Source organism: Papio anubis, chromosome 9, assembly GCF_008728515.1.
Source record: "Papio anubis isolate 15944 chromosome 9, Panubis1.0, whole genome shotgun sequence".
NCBI classification, from domain to species: Eukaryota; Metazoa; Chordata; class Mammalia; order Primates; family Cercopithecidae; genus Papio; species Papio anubis.
The window spans coordinates 126,129,186-126,149,646 of NC_044984.1; the positions used below are offsets into that span (position 1 = coordinate 126,129,186).

Sequence of the window (20,461 nt, forward strand, 5' to 3'; positions counted from 1 at the left end):
CAGAATGGTTTTGATTTTTTTTCCAGACCTTTCCTAAGATTTACAGAACAGACAATAAAGGCGCGGTCAGTTAGACACCTTGACATTTTACCAGGTTTTCCCTCAAAAGAACTCGCGGAGTCAAATCTGCTGGTGGCCGAGGCTGGCTGATAAGTTCCTGGCTGGGCTGCCGCTGTCACTGACACGCTGCTCTGACAGGGCTCCGCGCGCAGCATCCCTGGGGAGGCTGAGGCTCTGGGACACGGAGGCACACACTTCACACTCAGAATAAAAGGTGCTGGGCTGGGCGCTACCAGAACTCTGAAAAAAGCTCTGCTTATTCAAAGCTATAGCGGCTAGGGAATGCTTACACGTAGAATTCTACAATAAACTCAATAATCAGGAAAAATAAGTTAGTTTGTAAGGCCTGCAAATTCATAAGTTTGAAATACAATACCATTTTGTAGTGGCTATTAGTAATAGACTTCTTTAAAGGGAAATGGCTGTTACCAGTAGATTTTCAAGTTATCGGGGGAAAATGCCCATCTCAGAACGAGGGGGTTACATACCATTAGACAATTCTCTAAGTTTGACTTTAGCTAAAGAAGCTTTAATGCTTTTATTCTGCTAATTAGGCTTCTCATATTGATACCACAACATAGTGCAAGAAACAGGAATTCCATTTTATAAGCAAATCATCCATATAATGTGACCAGAGGCCTTCTTAAAGATGAAATGGTCTGAATTAAACACTTTCAAGCATAACGTGACTCAGTTTTTTTTTTTTTCTTAAAAAAGCATAATGGTTTGCTTTCAAATAGAAACATAATGAGACTTTTTTCTTTTCTTTTCTTTTTTTTTTTTTTTTTAAGACGGAGTCTGGCTCTGTCACCCAGGCTGGAGTGCAGTGGCCGGATCTCAGTTCACTGCAAGCTCCGCCTCCCGGGTTCCCGCCATTCTCCTGCCTCAGCCTCCCGAGTAGCTGGGACTACAGGCGCCCGTCACCTCGCCCGGCTAGTTTTTTTTGTATTTTTAGTAGAGATGGGGTTTCACCGTGTTAGCCAGGATGGTCTCGATCTCCTGACCTCGTGATCCGCCCGTCTCGGCCTCCCAAAGTGCTGGGATTACAGGCTTGAGCCACCGCGCCCGGCCTGAGACTTTTTTCAATGACAAAACTCCAGATATTTTATCTGAATGACAGTGGTCATATTTATAAATAGCCTCTCTTCTCCGACATGTAACCATTCCATCTACTCCACTTCCTCCATTCGCGTCCCTACCCACGGCATTTCAGTCACGGAATAATCTGTGCAGACGACTTAGCAGCAAGGGTCTGGCTCTGCCACAGCTGGAACTTCCAGCAGCTCCTGGAATAATCTCTGCAGATGACTCAGCAGCAAGATCTGGGCTCTACCAGCAGCTCCCGGGGCTTAATTTTTCTCAAGTTGAAACTGGATCTGATTTCACATGCAATTCCTCCTCATGTCCCCAGCCCAGTGACAGCCGCTGCAGCTCCCCTCCTTCCTGGACTGCTCAGTGCAGATACCCTCTGGTCTTATCTGTGTCTGGCTATGATTCACTTTGATTCATTTTGCAAGTGATGGGAAGACGGTCCTCACCTCAGCATGATCAACACTGCCACTCGCGAAACTGCAAGCATCTGGTTTCCTCCTTTAAGGAGCAGGATTAGGAGATGAGTCATCACTTTGACTGATTTGCTATGCAGTTTATCGTGGGTAAAAAGGGCAATGAGGAGCCACAACTTTCAACCTAAAGTGGAAACCCAATGTCGCCTGAGTCCCTTCTGAATGCTAAACAAGACTCCTAAGAAAAGTCTTCCAAATCCATCCCCAGTCTCCTTCACCAACCCCAAGTATTTAGGAAGCTAATTTCTACAAATAAATAGATTATATATATATTTTTTATATATATTTTTTATATATATTTTTTGAGACAGAGTCTCGCTCTGTTGCCCAGGCTGGAGTGCAGTGGCGCAATCTCGGCTCACTATAAGCTCCACCTCCCGGGTTCTTGCCATTCTCCTGCCTCAGCCTCCTGAGTAGCTGGGACTACAGGCGCACGCTGCCACACCCGGCTAATTTTTTGTATTTTTAGTAGAGGCAGGGTTTCACAGTGTTCGCCAGGATGGTCTCGATCTCTTGACCTTGTGATCTGCCCACCTCGGCCTCCCAAAGTGCTGGGATTACAGGCGTGAGCCACCGTACCCAGCCAGAAATATGTTTTTATCATATAGGTCTCTACACTAGAAGATATCTTAAAATGATAACATGCAGAGATCTATCTAGAACTCCCAGAAGCCCAGGCTAACTCTGAAGATGTATTTAGATAAGTAAATGAACACAAGAGACCATCTTAGCAAAAGTTTTAAAAATAAACTTAGTTTCAAACTGATACTTATTAAAATTTAATTTTAGGTTGTAAATGAACTGCATGAGTACTTCTTCATTCCATTAAGACAGAGAACCAGATACGATATCAAAATACAAATGAAAACAGAAAACAAGACAACAAAAGTATTTTAATTTTTTTTTTAAGACGGAGTCTTGCTCTGTTGCCCAGGCTGGACTGCAGTGACACAATCTTGGCTCACTGCAACCTCCACCTCCTGGGTTCAAGCGATTCTCCTGCCTCAGCCTCCCGAGTAGCTGGGATTACAGGCGCCCACCACCACACCTGGTTTTTTGTAGTTTTAGTAGTGGTGGGGTTTTACCATGTTGGCCAGGCTAGTCTTAAACTCTTGACCTCAGGTGATCCACCTGCATCGGCCTCCCACAGAGATGGGATTATAGGCGTGAGCCACTGTGCCAACCTCAATGTTGATATAAAAGACACTAAATACTACCTGGTCATAACTAGTATACTTTTTGATAAGTAACATAGTGATTTCCCAAAACTAAAGATTTTTACATGTCTAATTTGTCTTTGGAGATCCAAAGTCACCCATAACTTAGACATACTAAATAAATTGGACTTCAACCACAGGAATAGTATGGCCATTAAATAAATATTCATTGTGCTGTAAGAAGGCTTTCTAATATTAACTTTCTATATTTTACATAGAACTTTAGTAATTTAATATATACAAAAAACATATTCCACATAGCATCCTACCACAATTAGAAATATTAACAACTGTGGTATTCTACTGTGGGCTGGCAGCAGTCATTAAAAATGATCAATTAGGTCTGTTCAGGCCCAGGTGACAAGTCTGACCCATTCTGAGTGGAGGCTATGTTTGTTAACAGTTTATTCTATCTGATAACAACCGCATTAACACTTTCAATACTTTGGTTAAAATTTAGTTATCTTTTATACTCCAATAATTCATATGACTGAGGAGACCACCACCCCTCCCATTTCTAACTTGCATTTTTAAGGCCACTTGGATCCCTGGAAATGATTATTGCTGGCAGAGCTTGGATGGAGGACGAAGGTTTGCAGCCAGTTTAGAAAAATGCAATCCTACTCAAAAAAACACACACTCCCTGTTCCCAGAAGAGCTGAGGCAGAATTCCACAAGAAAAGGTTATGGTGAGAAACCATCAGCTTCTTCTTCTTCTTTTGTCATAGAGAACATGTCCATCAGGCTAGATTCGAACTCCTGGGCTCAAAGGATCCTCCTGCCTCTGCCTCCCAAGCATCTGGGGCTTGACTAGCTTGTTTAACTCATGTCCTCGGACTCCAGAACCCACGGCACTGCTGGTCTCTGCACCCAGCCATGCCCTTGGCCCTGTGGAGGGGAACAACTGCCAGGGGCCAGCACCCACGGTAGAACTTGCTCAACAATCCAACACCTGGAAGGTTTTGTTTTATAATACTCTTATTTTCATTTTATAATAAACGTGCACTTTGCCTTCATATTTTGTCTCAGTTGCAAAATCGAATGCTTTTTAATCAGTTATTTAACTAAAATTAACTAAAAGTATGTAGATACTACCTTCTCAGCCATGGAGATTAATTAAAAATTTGAGTGTTCTGAAAACACTTTGCTCTGTTGACACTGTAAAATATTTTAAATGTAGGTCAAATTAAAATTGGTAGCCTACCATCACAGTAGAAACCATACTCAGGTAATTTTTACCTTAATTTTTTCTTTTAACTGAAAGTTACAAACAAATGAGTAGGGTTTGGCTTCTTGGACTTGTCAGCAATGAATCCATAAAAATAATATAAAGATATATTTTTATATAAAGTAATATGCAACTAAAGCTATTCTAAAGTAAATTATTCGAAAATATGTAACTCTAAATCTATTCTAAAACAAATCACTCAAGTAAGATGTAAAATGACCTTTTCTCCTATAGTCTAGTGAACAAAAAGGAGGCACAGCCTAGAAACCTGAAATTCCAAGTGTGAGGTGAAGCCTTTCAGCTCTGAATACACCAATGTGGGAAAAGCTGGCGGCCACGGCATCATCTGTCCTTAGAAGTGAATGGTAGGAGACCTGGAAATATCAGATGCCGCATCTGCTGTGTTTGCAAAAACTCCCCACGTGAAAGCTGAGCTAATTTCTTACACTAAAGAAACACCACGAACAGCTGTTACAAGGATCGGCCCCAAGGCTTGGGATTTAGGAAGGAATTATGCTTTCTTTGGAGCCTGTAGAAAAGGAAAACTGGGAAGAATTTTACTGCATCTGGTCACTAGGAGGGCTTGTTTATGCCTGTCTTCAGCTATGTAATGTCATAAGAAACATTTTCAAGTGGGAAATTTTTTATTTTAATCTTCACTTAATTGCATGTAGAGGCAGGGTCCCGCTCTGTCATCTGGGCTGGAGTGCAGTGGTGTGATCATAGCTCACTGCAGTCTCAAACTCCTGAGCTCAGCTCAAGCAATCCCCCCACATCAGACTCTACGCTTGAGCTCAGGAGTTTGAAGCACGCACTGCCACGCCTGCCTAATTTTAAAAAATATTTTGTATACTCGGAAGGCTGAGGCAGGAGAATGGCGTAAACCCGGGAGGCAGAGCTTGCAGTGAGCTGAGACCTGGCCACTGCACTCCAGCCTGGGCGACAGAGGGAGACTCCGTCTCAAAAAAAAAAAAATTTTGTAGAGATAGGTGTTCACTGTGTTGCCAAAGCTTGTCTCGAACTCCAGGCCTCAAAGTAATCCTCTCATCTTGGCTTCCTAAAGCACTGGAATTACAGGTGTGAGCCATTGTGCCTGGCCTCAAATGAGAAATTTTAAAAAAGCTTTGATATATAAGCTCCTGGGAGCCTTCAGAAATTGAAGATATGTTAGCAAAACTGTTCATTTGATTAGAAAATAGCAAGGTTTCTTTTTTGTGTGTATAAGGGTATGAAGTGATGAAACATTTAAAACACTCGCAAAAATGCAGAGTGAAAGATCAAACTGATTTATCATAGAGTCAAATCCAATTTCACTGCAGAGAAGTCAGTGTAAATGCCTGTCAAACTTTAAGTGTTGGCTGGGGTAAAAATAAAGAAAGCAGGCTGGCCGTGGTGGCTCATGCCTGTAATCCCAGCACTGTGGGAGGACGAGATGGGTGGATTACCTGAGGTCAGGAGAGAGAGACCAGCCTGGCCAACATGGTGAAACCCCATCTCTACTAAAAAAAACAAAATTAGCTGGGCGTGGTGGCGCATGCCTGTAATCCCAGCTACTTGGGAGGCTGAGGCAGGAGAATCACTAGAACCTGGGGAGGCAGAGGTTGCAGTGAGCCGAGATCACGCCATTGCAGACCAGCCTGGGAAACAAAAGCAAAAACTCCGTCTCTAAATAAATAAACAAACAAACAAATAAATAAATAAAGCATATTGTTTTTAGGATATATTCAGAGAGGCAAATGTGTAAAATTATACTTAAAAAGCCCACAGGGCGCCCAAGGCATCTGTATTTTTCCCATGGAAACGTAAGAGCTAACAGCAATTCCAGAAGAAAAACTAGACGAGCACAGTCAGTGCCGCACTACAGAAACCGAGAGAGCCAGTCAGTGCTCAGCAACAACCCGAGGTGTAACGGGGCCCTGAAAACACAGCAAGCTGTGCCAGCCTCCCACAGGCCGGCCACTGTTTTGTTTTTAAAAAATGGTTTTCACCAAGATGTAAATTCTGTGACTCTTAAATGTTTTTACATTTTTAATTTCTGCTCCTAGAAATGTTAACCTGCTTTCTGAAAAACTGGCTCCTCACCAGGAAGGCCTTTGGTTTAATAGTGACTTCCGGAAGGAGGGTGGAGAGGAAACAGTGTGCACCGGCGCCGCCCTCTTCACACACACCTGTGCCGCCCTCTTCACACACACCCGCACCGCCCTCTTTACACACACCTGCACCGCCCTCTTCACACACACACACCCGCACCGCCCTCTTTACACACACCCGCACCGCCCTCTTCACACACACACACCCGCACTGCCCTCTTCACACACACCCGTCGGCCCTCTTCACACACACCCGCGCCGCCCTCTTCACACACACACACCCGCGCCCCCTCTTCACACATGCTCACTTGTGCCGTCCTCTTCACACACACCCGCAGGCCCTCTTCACACACGCTCACCCGCACCGCCCTCTTCACACACGCTCATCTGCGCCGCCCTCTTCACACACGCTCACCCGTGCTGCCCTCTTCACACATACACCTGCCGGCCCTCTTCACACACGCTCATCCGCGCCGCCCTCTTCACACCCACTCTGCACACACGCTCACCGGTGCCACATGAAGTATGTGCAGAGTGTGGCACCGGTGAGTGTATGTGCAGAGCAGGGAATCCAAACCCAAAACCAGTGCTAAAGAGTTCTCCTGTCTTGCAACTTTACACATTTGAGAGAAATTAGCATGGGAAACTTCACTTACACAAATAAAACAAAAGACCCCCCAGCACACCACCCTGTGAATCTTTTACACAATCAGCACACCACCCTGTGAATCAAGGTCCTGGTAGGCTTACTTCCAGGACCCATTAGAATTTAAACAAACCAATTTTTAAAAACCTGGCAGTAGTTAAGTATAGGCCTGCGCGGTGGCTCAGGCCTGTAATCCCAGCACTCTGGGAGGCCAAGGTGGGTGGGTAACCTGAGGTCAGGAGTTTAAGACCAGCCTGGCCAACATGGTGAAACCCTGTCTCTACTAAAAATACAAAAATTAGCCTGGCATAGTGGTGGGCGCCTGTAATCCCAGCTACTCAGGAGGCTGAGGTAAGAGAATCACTTGAACCCGGGAGGTGGAGGTTGCAGTGAGTCAAGATCGCACCGCTGCACTCCAGCCTGGGCAACAAGAACAAAACTCTGTCTCAAAAAACAAACAAACAAAAGTTAACTACAAAACAAACAAAAAACCAAAAAAGATCTTATTTGGACTTGCAGGGCACACGAGCACACGCATACACACGTCTGCTCAATGAGAGTGGCACTGATTTTAAACTTTCTACCTAGCTGTACTGGGTATCCTGTGAAGGACACAGGGGTCACGAAGGCACCAGAGGTGCTGCCCCCTGCACACCCACCTCGACCGCCGCACTGTCCGATAGGCACTGGGAAGAGAATGCTTTGCTTTTGAGTGTGATCTAGACCTGGACTTGGATGACGAATGGTACTTGGGAGAACGCGATCTTGTTCGAGATCTTTTTTTGTGCTTTTTCTTTTTCTTTTCTTTCTCTTCTTCTCTCGGTGGATCTTTGCTTTTGCTCGAAGGCCTATCGGGTGGTTTAACTTCTAAAGTAGGCAGAGGTCTGCCTCCAGTCAGTAGAGGGCAGGGCGTAGTGTTGGATTCCTAAGAATAAAAGGGAAATCTGGGTGTTAACAGGGAAAACAGAACACTGAAGTGTATGTATAAAATTTCAACTTTGGCCCCTCACACCAACAAACACAGCAACCATCCCTTACAAAGACCCGTCTCCTCCTGTAGCTATCCAGAGTGACCTCCTTTTCACCTCCCAGGATGCAAAGGGAGAAAGGGAACCCCCTCTGGTTCCGGAGCCTTTCCACAGGCAGCACTCCCTTCCCAGCCCCCAGGCTGTGGACAGCAGGAGCCAATAAGAGGAGCACAATATTAGAGATGCTATGCTGGAAAAAAATACGTTTCTTTTTAATAGTTTTAACTACCAGAGGAGAGATTCCTCAAACCTCCAATATTAGGTTTTTAAATGAATCTCTGCACTACTCTGACAATAATTTTTAAAGGTCTAGGTTCCCCCTTTGATGTTTTAAAACCTCTCCATCTGAGTGCCACATACATGCAGAAGAGCACACGAATCTTCAATGCATCCCGACACATTTCCACCACAGCGCATCGGAACCAGGTCAGGAGACAACACCCTTCAACAGTGTGGGCCTGCAGCCTGGCCCTCTTCCCCGGAAAGCTCACTCTCTCCTCAATTCACTTTAAGTGAATTTTAAACTACAGCCATTAAACATTTCACACCTTTAGACACAGTGAAAAAATCTGCAATTCATCATTTAGTGCCTTGAAGAAATTCAGGTCAGGTGCTGGGGTAGGACCCAGTCTCCCAGGCTGCCCCCAGCTACTCCCCAGGGAGAGAGCTCCAGCCCAGCCCGTGGCACAGTGTGCGCAGGACAGCGTCTGTGAAAGGCAAAGTGCTAAGGGGGCTTCCCTTCCTTCTTTCCGCTCCATAGGTCTGCCCTGGCAAGGCCAACTGGCTGAGGGAAAACACTGTAGAAATGATTTTTCTACAGTTATGCTTCTTACTTTGGCTTTGAGATCAAAAGCAATTCAGCGGAGCCCTGGTGGGGCAGGCCCCAATTTAAGATGAGATTCCACTCGAGCTGGCTGCTTTATGATGGCACTGTGATTTCCCAGTCCTCTGTTCAGCCTCCTTGCTGTTTCCGTTTACACCATGCTCTCTGATGCCCCTCCCTGGTTGTGGGTGTGCTGCAGGCAGGAGGGCAGGGATGAATTCCTCGTCGGGATCTGATGGCCCTCCCATTTGGCCGCTACCAAGTTCACTGCTACCAAGTTCATCTTTACGGCTCTGCCTAAATTATCTCCAGGGACACTTTGGTAAAAAAAATCCATTTTACTGTGGGAGAGTTCTTATCAAAAAGGTCTTTCTCATTTGAAATTCTGTAAGTGTAACAATATTTTTCAGGTCTAACTTTTAAATATTTTATTGTTTTTTGGTTTGTTTTGAGGCAGAGTCTTGCTCTGTCGCCGGGGTGGAGTGCAGTGGCGTGATCTCAGCTCACCACAACCTCCGCCTCCCGGCCTCAAGTGACTCTTGTGCCCCAGCCTCCTGAGTAGGTGGGATTACAGGCATGTGCCATCATGCCCAGCTAATTTCTTTTTTGTTTGTATTTTTAGTAGAGAAAGGGTTTTGCTATTTTGGCCAGGCTGGTCTCAAACTCCTGACCTCAAGTGATCTGCACGCCTCAGCCTCCCAAAGTGCTGAGATTACAGGCGTGAACCACCGCACTCAGCTAAAATATTTTATTGCTTACATAATTCTAACACACAAACGTCCAATGAGAAGCCAAGCTCTATATCCAAGAACACCCACTCCACTCTGGCATTAGTCAGGATTTGCCCATGAGCAATGCTAAATGATCCTTTAAATTAAAAAGACAATAAATAAAAGCCAGTAAGCTTTACAACTTCAGAGGCTGAACATCCTAGCTATGGCCTCTCCCATACACACTGAAAGGGCTTCCATTCTGCAAACAGCAAAGAACAAAGGTTTGTGAGCTGAGCACATCCTATGAGGTGAGCCCTGGGTGGGACCAGAGAAATCAGCTGAGGCACTAAAAGAATCCCAATATCCATGGACTCTAAACCAGGAGAAAGCCAGCCAGCCCCAGGGATGAAAGACGCCACTGGGAACCTCAGCACGGGCACCTGTGAGTGTTTGGGGAAGTCAGAGCTGCTGCAGGTCCTTTTAACAAGGCCCGGGATCTCCCCAGGAAAACAAATAGAAGGCTGAAGAGGAGAGCCAAGACACATACTCCACCCTCGAGTGAGGAGTCTGTTCTGTGGCAAGAAGGAAGAGAAACACGTCTTTGTTGTCTTTTTCTGGTGAAGAAGTCTCCTCATTTACTCTCTCTCACAAAATCACTGCACTATTTTGGCATGTGACTGATAACACATGGCGTTAAAACAGAGGGGAGATGGAAAAACCCGGTCCCTGGCAAACGTCTGTGAAAGACAAAACCAAAGGGGCGCGAGACGCCATCTGAGGCATAGTCAAGACAAACAGGAGTGCGAGGAGTCAACTCTCCAGCTGAGTTTCTGCTCCTGTTTTTACTGCCAATGATTTGAACCTCTAAACTTTTTTTTTTTGCCTTTATCCTAACTAATGCCTGTCATTAATAATACTTGGCTGGGCGCTGTGGCTCAAGCCTGTAATCCCAGCACTCTGGGAGGCCGAGACGGTCGGATCACGAGGTCAGGAAATCAAGACCATCCTGGCTAACACGGTGAAACCCTGTCTATACTAAAAAATACAAAAAACTAGCCGGGCGAGGTGGCGGGCGCCTGTAGTCCCAGCTACTCGGGAGGCTGAGGCAGGAGAATGGCGGGAACCCGGGAGGCGGAGCTTGCAGTGAGCTGAGATCCGGCCACTGCACTCCAGCCTGGGCGACAGAGCGAGACTCCGTCTCAAAAAAAAACAAAAAACAAAAAACAAAACTTACCTCACCACTGTGGTTAAAGACGAGGGCTTCATTTTGAAGTGAGGGGACAATCTGAATCAACACTTTCAAATGTCACTTGTAATGAAGCCCAGTTCTATTTATTCCAACAACACGATCATCCTTCACCACGAAGGTGAAGACTAGGGCTGCTGCGAGCTCTGCCAGGCTGAATTAAGATGGTCTGTGATGTTGACATTACCGCTTTTTTCAGCTTCAAGTGCTAAAAGTGCACAAGGACTGATGCCAAACACAGCTTTCCAGAAACCACAGCTGCCTTTGAGATGCAATTTTAATATTCCAGCAAAAATGATCAAAACCGAAGTCATGTTTGAGTGTAGGGGGGCAGACGTACGTTGGTTCAGGTAGAGTCGAGGACAAAGCAAAGAACTTCTGAAAAATGGTCATTTATGAGAGCATTAAAAGCTTACTGCCTGCCACTTTTGTAACATTGGAAAATAACATTGATTAGCCCCCCTTTATCACAATGAAGTATTTGGCAACAAATTAGCACATGAACTAGCAACTATTATTTCCTACTGTGGCAAAACAAATTGCTCAAAAGCAGACCGACTGTGTATCTGATTGTATTGGAAAATAAAAGAAATCTTATTTGTGAAGGGCATTACATTAACTATGAAATGGGCCAATCCCACGGACGGATGGCAAACACTAAAGCGTCCTCTCCATCCCTTCACCCAGCCCCACTGCCCTACTGTCTCCTGGCCAGGTGCGTCCTCCCACCCCTGCCTCCACTCTGCTCCAGCGCCCCCTGCCCCGCAGCCACACTCTTTCAGCGGAAATGCAGCTCTCGTGCTCTCGTGCTCGTGCTCACTTATCCTGGCGTCCCAGGCTCTCTACAACTGGCCTCCCATTGTCATACCCGTTCTGCCTGAGAACGTGTCTTCCCGAGTGGGGCCACCTGTCCTTTACCACTTGTGGGTCTTTGGTCCTCGTGGGTCCTCACTATTCTGTAAGCGCCTCAAGGCCTTGCCTGAGCCCTAGGTCCCGGAGCTGCCACTCTCCTCCTGGCTGTGCTGTCCTGATGGAAATGCCCATGTGTGAACAGCAACAGCTCAAATGCTGTCACGGTCACTGGTGAACAAGCAAGCTTCTAATGCATATCCCAAAGTGCCTCAGCACCTAGCACACAGCAGATTCAGCAAACACAGGCGGGTTTCAGTTCCTATTTCCTTGTCAAACTCTTACTGGAATCGTAAACTTGGCAGGATCTGTAACTTGAAAACATCTATGGGCTGGGTGCAGGGGCTCATGCCTGTCATCCTAGCATCTTGAGAGGCCAAGGCGGGAGAACTGCTTGAGGCCAGGAGTTCAAGATCAGTCTGGGCAATATAGCAAAATCCCATCTCTACCAAAAATACAAAAAACATTTAGCTGGGCATGGCGGCAAGTGTACGTAAGTCCCAGGTACTCTGAAGGCTGAGGTAGGAGGACTGCTTCAGGCCAGGAGGTCAAGGCTGCAGTGGCTGTGATGGTACCACTGCATTCCAGCTTGGGTGAGTGAGACTCTCTCAAAAAAGAAAAAGAAAAAAATCTGTGGAATCCAAGAAACCATCCTGCAGTCCGTTGCTACTATGTAAACGACCGCATGACTATGTAAACGACCGCATGACTATGTAAACGACCGCACGACTATGTAATGACTGCATGACTATGTAAATGACTGCATGACTATGTAAATGACTGCATGACTATGTAAATGACTACATGACTATGTAAATGACTGCATGACAAAAGGGGCTCAGCGAAGACTTCTGCCTTCTCTTCATCCCGGATTAAGAACACACACTAGGAATGGAGAGAGAATCTATGTGACACGGACAGGAGGCAGGGAAATACTGGCGAGGGCTTCACACTCATGCCTGGACCCACGGCCCAAAGTGAGAACTATCCCTGTTTTCCTGCCTGAATGTTGCCTTTTGGCCTGTTCTGCCCCTTATCCTGTGCCCATAAGAACCCCAGACTCCAGACTTAGGGGACACACACAGAAGAGAGACGCGTCTGAGCGAAGAGAGGATACGAAGCAGCTGGATGTTGGAGAGGAGTTTGGCTGAGGATGGCCAGATTCCAGGGGAAAATTATCTTCCTGCTGTAACCCCTTGTCAGCTTCCCTTTCTGCTGAGACCACTTCCACAGCTCAATAAAGTCCTCCACATTCATCATCCTTCAATTTGTTCGTGTGACCTGATTCTTGCTGGACGCTGGACAAGAACTCAGGTACCAAGAGGGCAGGGTGTAAAGGCTGTCACCCTGGCCTCCAGAGCTGATTAACACTCAACGCTGACTGTAACACACGCTTTCTGGGGCTCCAGGGGTCACAGACACCCCCTCCTGGACGGCAAAGCTAAAAGAGCACTGTAATGTGCTTGGAGGATGCCGTGAGGCCAGCGCAGAGCCTGCTCCCGCTAGAGAGGAGCGTTCCTTTGCTCTGGTTCCCGCACCTGTCCGTTCATGTGGTCCCTCCTGTAAGAGATTGAGTGGCGGCCAAGTAAACGAGCCACCCCCTTTGCGAGTCCTGGGAAGGGGTCAAGGGAACTCTCCAGTCTCATATGCAGGTTTATATGCACTATTTTTGCATATGCTTTTATAATTTTTATACTCCACTTGAAAAATTTAAGAGTACTGCCAATATCTTTCCATGCCAATAGGCACACTTTAGGACATAATTTACAACTGTATCTCAATACGTAAAATCACCTCTCCTAACGATCAATGGGACTGAACACGAACACATACGCAGAAAGATCGAGTACAAATGGGAATTCAGCACGTCGTAAAGAAGGCTCTGTGAGTCACTGGGGAAAAGATGTATGACTTAGTGAATGTGTTGCATCTAGCGACATGCTCCTCAAACTGAAATTAATTCCAAGTGTGGCAGGTCAAAAACGTACCAGAGGAAAAAAAGTTTGTGACACTGATGACAAACAGCTAACATGAAGCAGCATAGACAAAGAAAGGGCCCTTCCTGGGCCCGGAAGAAACACAGGCCCAGGCTAAGGGAAAGTCAGTTCAAAAGGCAGCAGACAATGCCAAGAAACATCAGCAAAGTGGCCGGGCGCAGTGGCTCAGGCCTGTAATCCCAGCACTTTGAGAAGCTGAGGCGGGCGGATCACGAGGTCAAGAGATCGAGACCATCCTGGCCAACATGGTAAAACCCTGTCTCTACTAAAAATACAAAAATTAGCCGGGCGTGGTGGCACCCGCCTATAGCCCCAGCTACTTGAGAGGCTGAGGCAGGAGAATCACTTGAATCCGGGAGGCAGAGGTTGCAGTGAGCCAACTGAGCCAATATCGCACCACTGCACTCCAACCTGGAGGCAGAACGAGACTCCGTCTCAAAAAAAAAAAAAAAAGACATCAGCAAAGTGACTCAGTATTACTTATCATTAAATATGTCAGTTAAAGCAGATGCTGCTTTCCCACTGAAAGGCTGATGGTACCCAATGCCGACAGGGGCATGAAGAAACAGTTCTCATACCCCATGGGCGCCAATAAAACTGCTACAATCCCTTCAGAGATCAACTGAGCAGTATCTCAAATTAAAAAAAGAATTCCATGGTGAGGATTTCCCCCATGAGTGCACTCACTGGAGTACACAAGATACAGGACACAGATGGGTGATCGGCATTGTTCACAAAGACAGACCTGAGACGTGGCTCACATTTCCCACAGCAGGGGAGGGGCACACACAGAGGGGGTGATTTACAGGTAAACTACTTACAGTCATTCGGTCAATAAATATCTATCTACCAAGTGCCTGTAACACACCAAACACTACTGTAAGCATTGATAACAGAAGGATCTCTACTGTAAGCCAAAGAAGATGTCAGAAAAATACGTAGGGTATGATCCCATAACTGTGAGGTTTTACATCTCTACATACATGAATCGAATTGAGTTTTTCCCCTCAAGGATTCACAGGAAACAAAGGGAGGGGATACACACGATGGAGCATCGTTCAACCGCAAAAAGGAAGGGGGTCCAACGCAGCTGCCACATGGCTGGACCGGAGGACACCACGCTAGGCGAAGTCAGCCAGGCACAGAAGCACAGACACTGCAGAATCCCACTCACAGGCAGTCCCCAGGAGTCCCGTTCAGAGGCTAAAAGCAGGTGGGTGTCAGGGCTGGGGGAGGGGAGAGTGGGGAGTTACTATTTAATGGCTAAAGAGTTTTGGTTTTAGAAGATGGACATTCTGGGAATGGATGGGTGGTAATGGTTGCACAGTGCGAATACACTTAATGCCAGCATAAACGGCACAGTTAAAAAAGGTAAAATGGTAACCTTTATGTTAAAAACTCAAACTACAGAAGGGAGAGAATTGAGAGGAATTTTAAAAAGTGCCATTTCCACAGGAATTTAAAAAAATACACAAGAAAGAAAGGACCTTTTCTCTTTTATACCTTTCTGTAGCATTTGAACTTTAAAAATCATATGTATACATCAGTTTTATAAAAAGCAACGTAAAGACAGAGAAGTGACTGTCCTTCAGGCACATAAGCTGCTCTGTGGCTGTTTTTAGTTAACTTTAAGGTGACAGTAAAATTCCTGCCATGTTACGCCAGGCCTTGTATAAGGGAGTGTCCTCATGCCACCCTGCAGAGTCAGCCTGAGCTAGCCATGGCTCCAACAGACCTGGGGGTGCCATGAGCCTCCTGGTGCTGATGTGCCCTCAGCCACGCTGGCTCCCTCACCCAGGGTGTGCGGTGGCCAAACATGGTTTTGTCTCAAGTCCTCCTGGACTCCGAGAATTTTACAACTACACAGCTGGGTCAAATGTCTCAACATCAGTGAGTAAAGTAGATGCTAGAATACTTAGTAAAGTCAAGGGTAACCTGTCCCAGAAGTTGTTTTAGGCTAAAAATACTTTTGAGTTTGATTTTTATTTATGACAATTGCCAATTTAATTACAAGTATTTTTGTTTCAGAAGCAATTAAAGACATTTATCATCATCTGCTACAACCATTACACTTTTGTTGAAATGGCTTGGTAGCTGTAATCTGCACATACACACACACATATATTCAGGGAGAGCATTCTAGTGATTTAAACACTCGTTTCTATGTTCTACAGATTCAAAAACCAATGCCTGCAAACAGGAGAGGTGAGAGAAATGTACGTATAAAAATAAATAGGACAGATCGAGACCATCTTGGCTAACATGATGAAACCCCGTCTCCACTAAAAATGCAAAAAAATTAGCCGGGCGCAGTGACAGGCGCCTGTAGTCCCAGCTACTTGGGAGGCTGAGGCAGGAGAATGGCGTGAACCCAGGAGGCAGAGGTTGCAGTGAGCCGAGATTGTGCCACTGCACTCCAGCCTGGGTGACAGAGTGAGACTCTGTCTCAAAAAAACAAGTAAGTAAAATAAAATAAATAAATAGGACAAAGGCCTAAGCTGTAACATATCTTGTGTTTATAAGGAAATAATTCTGGTTGCTGTGATGTGGAACTACAGTAGATTGGGAAAAACTGGGTTAGTGATAAATTATAGTTGTGACTGAATTTCACTGGAAATTTTATTACAACATACAGATACAATCATGTGATATAAATGGTTAAAGTATTCTCACGAATGTCTTTTGATGAACCCCTTTATCCACTGCACAAATGATATCAAAACACGATAACCCGTACGCCACTGTAACAGGTCCCTTACTTTCTTAAATTCCCTTCCCTTCTTGCCACATGCATATTTTCATGGCTGTAACCACAGAAGTGGATGTATTTTATATTGTGCTTCTCTTGCTTATTACATCAGAAGCATTTTCTGTGTGGCTACAAGCGTCCTCATGATTATTTTTGTTGTTGTGTATTTCATCCCCTTATTGCTGCCGAATATCTTTTTTTTTTTTTTTTGAGACAAAGTCTTGCTCTGTCACCAGGCTGGAGCACAGTGGCGTGATCTCAGCTCACTGCAACCTCCATCTCCCGGGTTCAAGCGATTCCCCTGCCTCAGCATCCGGAGTAGCTGGGACTACAGGCGCGCAACACCATGCCTGGCTAATTTTTTGTATTTTAGTAGGGATGGAGTTTTAACATGTGGGACAGGATGGTCTCAATCTCCTGACCTTGTGATTCACCTGCCTTGGCCTCCCAAAGTGCTGGGATTATAGGCGTGAGCCACCATGCCTGGCCATCCTTTTTTTTTTGAGATGGAGTCTCACTCTGTCGCCCAGGCTGGAGTACAGTGGCACGATCATGGCTCGCTGCAAACTCTGCCTGCCAGGTTCGAGAGATTCTCCTGCCTCAGCCTCCCGAGTAGCCGGGGTTACAGGCATGCGCCACCATGCTCGGCTGATTTTTTGTATTTTTAGTAGAGACGAGGTTTCACCATGTTGGCCAGGCTAATCTCGAACTGCTGGCCTCAGGCGATCCACCCGCCTTGGCCTCTCAAAGTGCTGGGATTACAGGTGTGAGTCACCACACCCAGCCAAGAAATCCTATTAAAGCTAAGGAATGACCAGAGATCCTTTTGCCATAACGGGCTGAAGTAAGGAGCCAGGAGGCAGCCCCGACTCTGCAGAGCCGTGGAAAGGCTGTGAGATGGTGTCCTGCGGGGCTGCTGGGGGTTCCCACCTTCCCTGAAAATGTTCATTTCTGGGACTGGCAAGTCGAACGGCTCAGACGACTGGGCACCCCCGGCCTGTGGAGCTGAGGCTACAGTGGGTGGCCCGGGCACTCCGGAATCAGGGGCAGGAGCCCACCCTGTGGCACTCGGGCACTCGACAGGTCTCACACAGACTCATCTTCTCTGCTCCTCTTATCTAACTCTCCCCTCCCTGCTCATCATATTATTTCTGAGGCCTCCTGCCAGATGTGAGGGGATTTCAGACTGACTCCCAAAACAGGAAAGCTGATTCAGCCTTCTGCATCATTTCAAAAGTCTGAGCCCAGAATGTTGTTTCCACAGAAAAACAAGCGGAGTGACTTCAAGCAGAGAATCAGTTTTGAATAATGGTCCTGGACTCTTAGAAATGTCAGCATAATTAAAGTGAAAGGCTTATTCTATACTATGGGAAAAAAAGAGCTACAAAAGACATGTGGGGCCACTTGGAGCAATGTGACTGCGGCCTGCAGAGGAAGTGACGTACCATCAGTGGGCAATCTGCGTGCGGCACTGTGTTTCCCAGGGGAAGGCCCTTCATGGGTATTCAGCGTAGAGCGGTCACCATGTCTGCAAACGACTCTCAGAGAGGGCGAGCACGCATGGGTCAACATGCCCACATATAGATGAGTAAGCATGCGCATGCAATCGCCTGGGCACTGGGGGCATCTTACCATTCTTTCCAATTTTTTGAAGGTTTGCAAACTTTTCAAAAAGTAAAATTCCCAGAGTTACTATCTTTTTTATTCTTTCCAACTTTTATTTATTTCATCACCCAGGCAGTGAGCACAGTAGCTAATAGAGAGGTTTTTCATCTTTACCTTCCTCACTCCCTCCCTCCCCACTCAATGAGGCCCTCGTGTCTGCTGTTCTCTTCTCTGTGTCCATGTGCACTCAATGTTTAGCTACCACTTATAAGCGAGAACATGTGGTGTTTGATTTTCTGTTCCTGTGTTCATTCATTTTTTTTTTAGGAGAGAGATTAGGTTGAGAAAGATTTTATAAAAAGATTTTTTAAGTGCTCTTGATAAAACCACAACTTTTTAGCTATTGTCTAATTGTAGATCTAAACCCATCCTAATATTATAGTTCAAACGTTAAGTCAGCTTTTAATTCATCTACAATTATAGGACTAGTTACTAAAATGCCCAGTTTTGTCATAGTTTATTGATATAAAGACAATCCTCCTTTAATCCTCAAAGGATGTGTCCTACTCTATTATTTTTCTTACTTTAAAAGAGTTATGTCTCCAAAATGCTCCTAAACTCCCCAAAGAATTTCTGGATATTCTTGTAGTTTAAATACAAAATAAAATTCAGAGACAGAACTGCTATAAAAAATCTAAAATTAAACTTAAAAGATTCTAAATTGATGTGACTGAAAAAAAAAAAAAGCAGCGTTTTTGCTGAATATGATTAATTACGGTACTGCTGCTGCTGAAGGCATCAGTGTTTCCTGAAGGCCTCTGGTCTCAGACACCCATGTGAGCAATCCCCCTGGCACAGGAGCCAGTGTCTACTGAAGGCCTCTGTTCTGAGCACCTTCCCTTGGCGCAGGAGACTTGTAAGGCAGCCACGTGATGACCCCCATGTAAGGCCATATCTCTGCTCACACCACTGAGGAAGGAGCCATGTACTCCCGGAGTCTGTTCTCTTAACTCCCTCTGCCTTTTTCTCTTTAATTAAAGTGTTGACATTGATACAGACTGTGGCAAAAGGATTTCTGCCCTAAGTGTGAGCTCAGTACTGGTGCTGCTGCAGAGGCGGGGCTCCAGGGAAGTGTGTCCACCACATTTCCCCAGCAGGACCCATGGGAGTGACTCTCCAGGCCCTCCTGCCTGCCCCATAAGGGCAGCCGTGAAGCAGAGGCTCCCCCGAAATCGCAGGCAGTATTTGCTGTTTATGTGAACGTGCACTTACAGGGCAAACTCTTGTCAAATTCTTTGATTCACAGCTATAAAGCAAAAGCCAACCCACGTAGGAAGGAAGAGCTGGGGGCTCATATCCCTCACTCAGGCCAGAGACAGGCAGCTGGAGGGAGACACATCCTCCCTGCTTCTATGTACCACGCAGCCCCGCAAATACCAATGTGGGATTTCTTTACTATACCTCAACACTGAAAGGACTCTCCTCAATTTTCCCAGCTTCTGCTTCCGGCAGAGGATTTTTGAGGGTCTGTAAAAATAATGCCGCTTTCCTTTTACGTTCTGCTTGAAGCTGTTTCTCTTTCGACTCCTTAGACGCCTGGGCCAGCTTTTCCCGGGCTGCAGCTGCGAGGCGATCTTCCAGCTTTTGCTTTGCTTGAGGAATAAACAAAGAGAAAAGAGAAGTTTAGAGCAAGCAGTATTTTATCTGATCTTAATTTTCACAGGTTGCAAAAGCGTCACACGATGCAGTCAGTTAAAGTTTCTGAATAGGTACATACATCGGACAAATCAAATTTTGAAAGAATTAGTTTATAACGTGCCCTTTTTTGGATATTTTACTTTTAGAGTTAGAAGGCTGATGAGACTCTATACTAACGAAAGCTGGAATAATGAAAACCTCAGAATGGCTCTCAACATATATCCAAAATATTCACACCAGGCAATGGATACTCTATGACAAGTGTTTTATTCCAAATGATCCGACAGTTGGTTAGTTTACACACAGGAAGTACAGATTCAGATGTACAGGCATGAGGACAAGTTTGCTTAGGGAGAACATCACAGCACAGTGGAAGTTCTTGATGGTGGATTGTGGTTGAAAAATGGCCCTTTTTTTTTTTTGAGACAGAGTTTTGCTCTTGCTGCCCAGGCTGGAGTGCAATGGCGCGATCTCGGCTCATTGCAACCTCTGCCTCCCGGGTTCAAGCAATTCTCCTGCCTCAGCCTCCCAAGTAGCTGGGATTATAGGTGTGCGCCACCATGCCTGGCTAATTTTGTTTTTTTAGTGGAGACGGGGTCTCACCATGTTGGCCAGGCTGGTCTCTAACTCCTGACCTCAGGTGATCCACCCACCTCAGCCTCCCAAAGTGCTGGGATTACAGGCACGAGCCACCTCGCCCGGCCTGAAAATTGGCCTCTTTTAAATGTTGCTTGATCTGAATGTGTGTATACAGGAAAAGCAATTTAAGAAAATCAGTTAGAATAGATAACAACCACAATGCAGCAACCATTATTTGACTGCTTTAATGCAGAACAGAATTTATTTTGGAGTCAGGATGGGAAGACTATATGCTGTCCCCATGCTGC

At 45.8% G+C, this 20,461-nt stretch overlaps 1 protein-coding gene across 7 annotated transcripts in view; it reads right to left on the reverse strand.

Moving 5' to 3' along the window:
- Positions 1 to 20,461, reverse strand: part of SFSWAP (splicing factor SWAP) — a 91,825-nt gene that overhangs the window by 14,418 nt on the left and 56,946 nt on the right. For 6 of the 7 annotated variants that reach the window (XM_009182080.4, XM_017946356.3, XM_031650934.1 and 3 more), the window contains 2 exons: positions 19,338 to 19,528; positions 7,466 to 7,731 (listed from right to left, as the gene is read on the reverse strand). In XM_009182080.4, the coding sequence (XP_009180344.2) occupies positions 7,466 to 7,731; positions 19,338 to 19,528 (457 nt within the window). Of the gene's footprint in view, positions 1 to 78; positions 235 to 7,465; positions 7,732 to 19,337; positions 19,529 to 20,461 lie in introns of all 7 variants that reach the window. The other variant, XM_017946358.3, reaches the window with a different exon arrangement.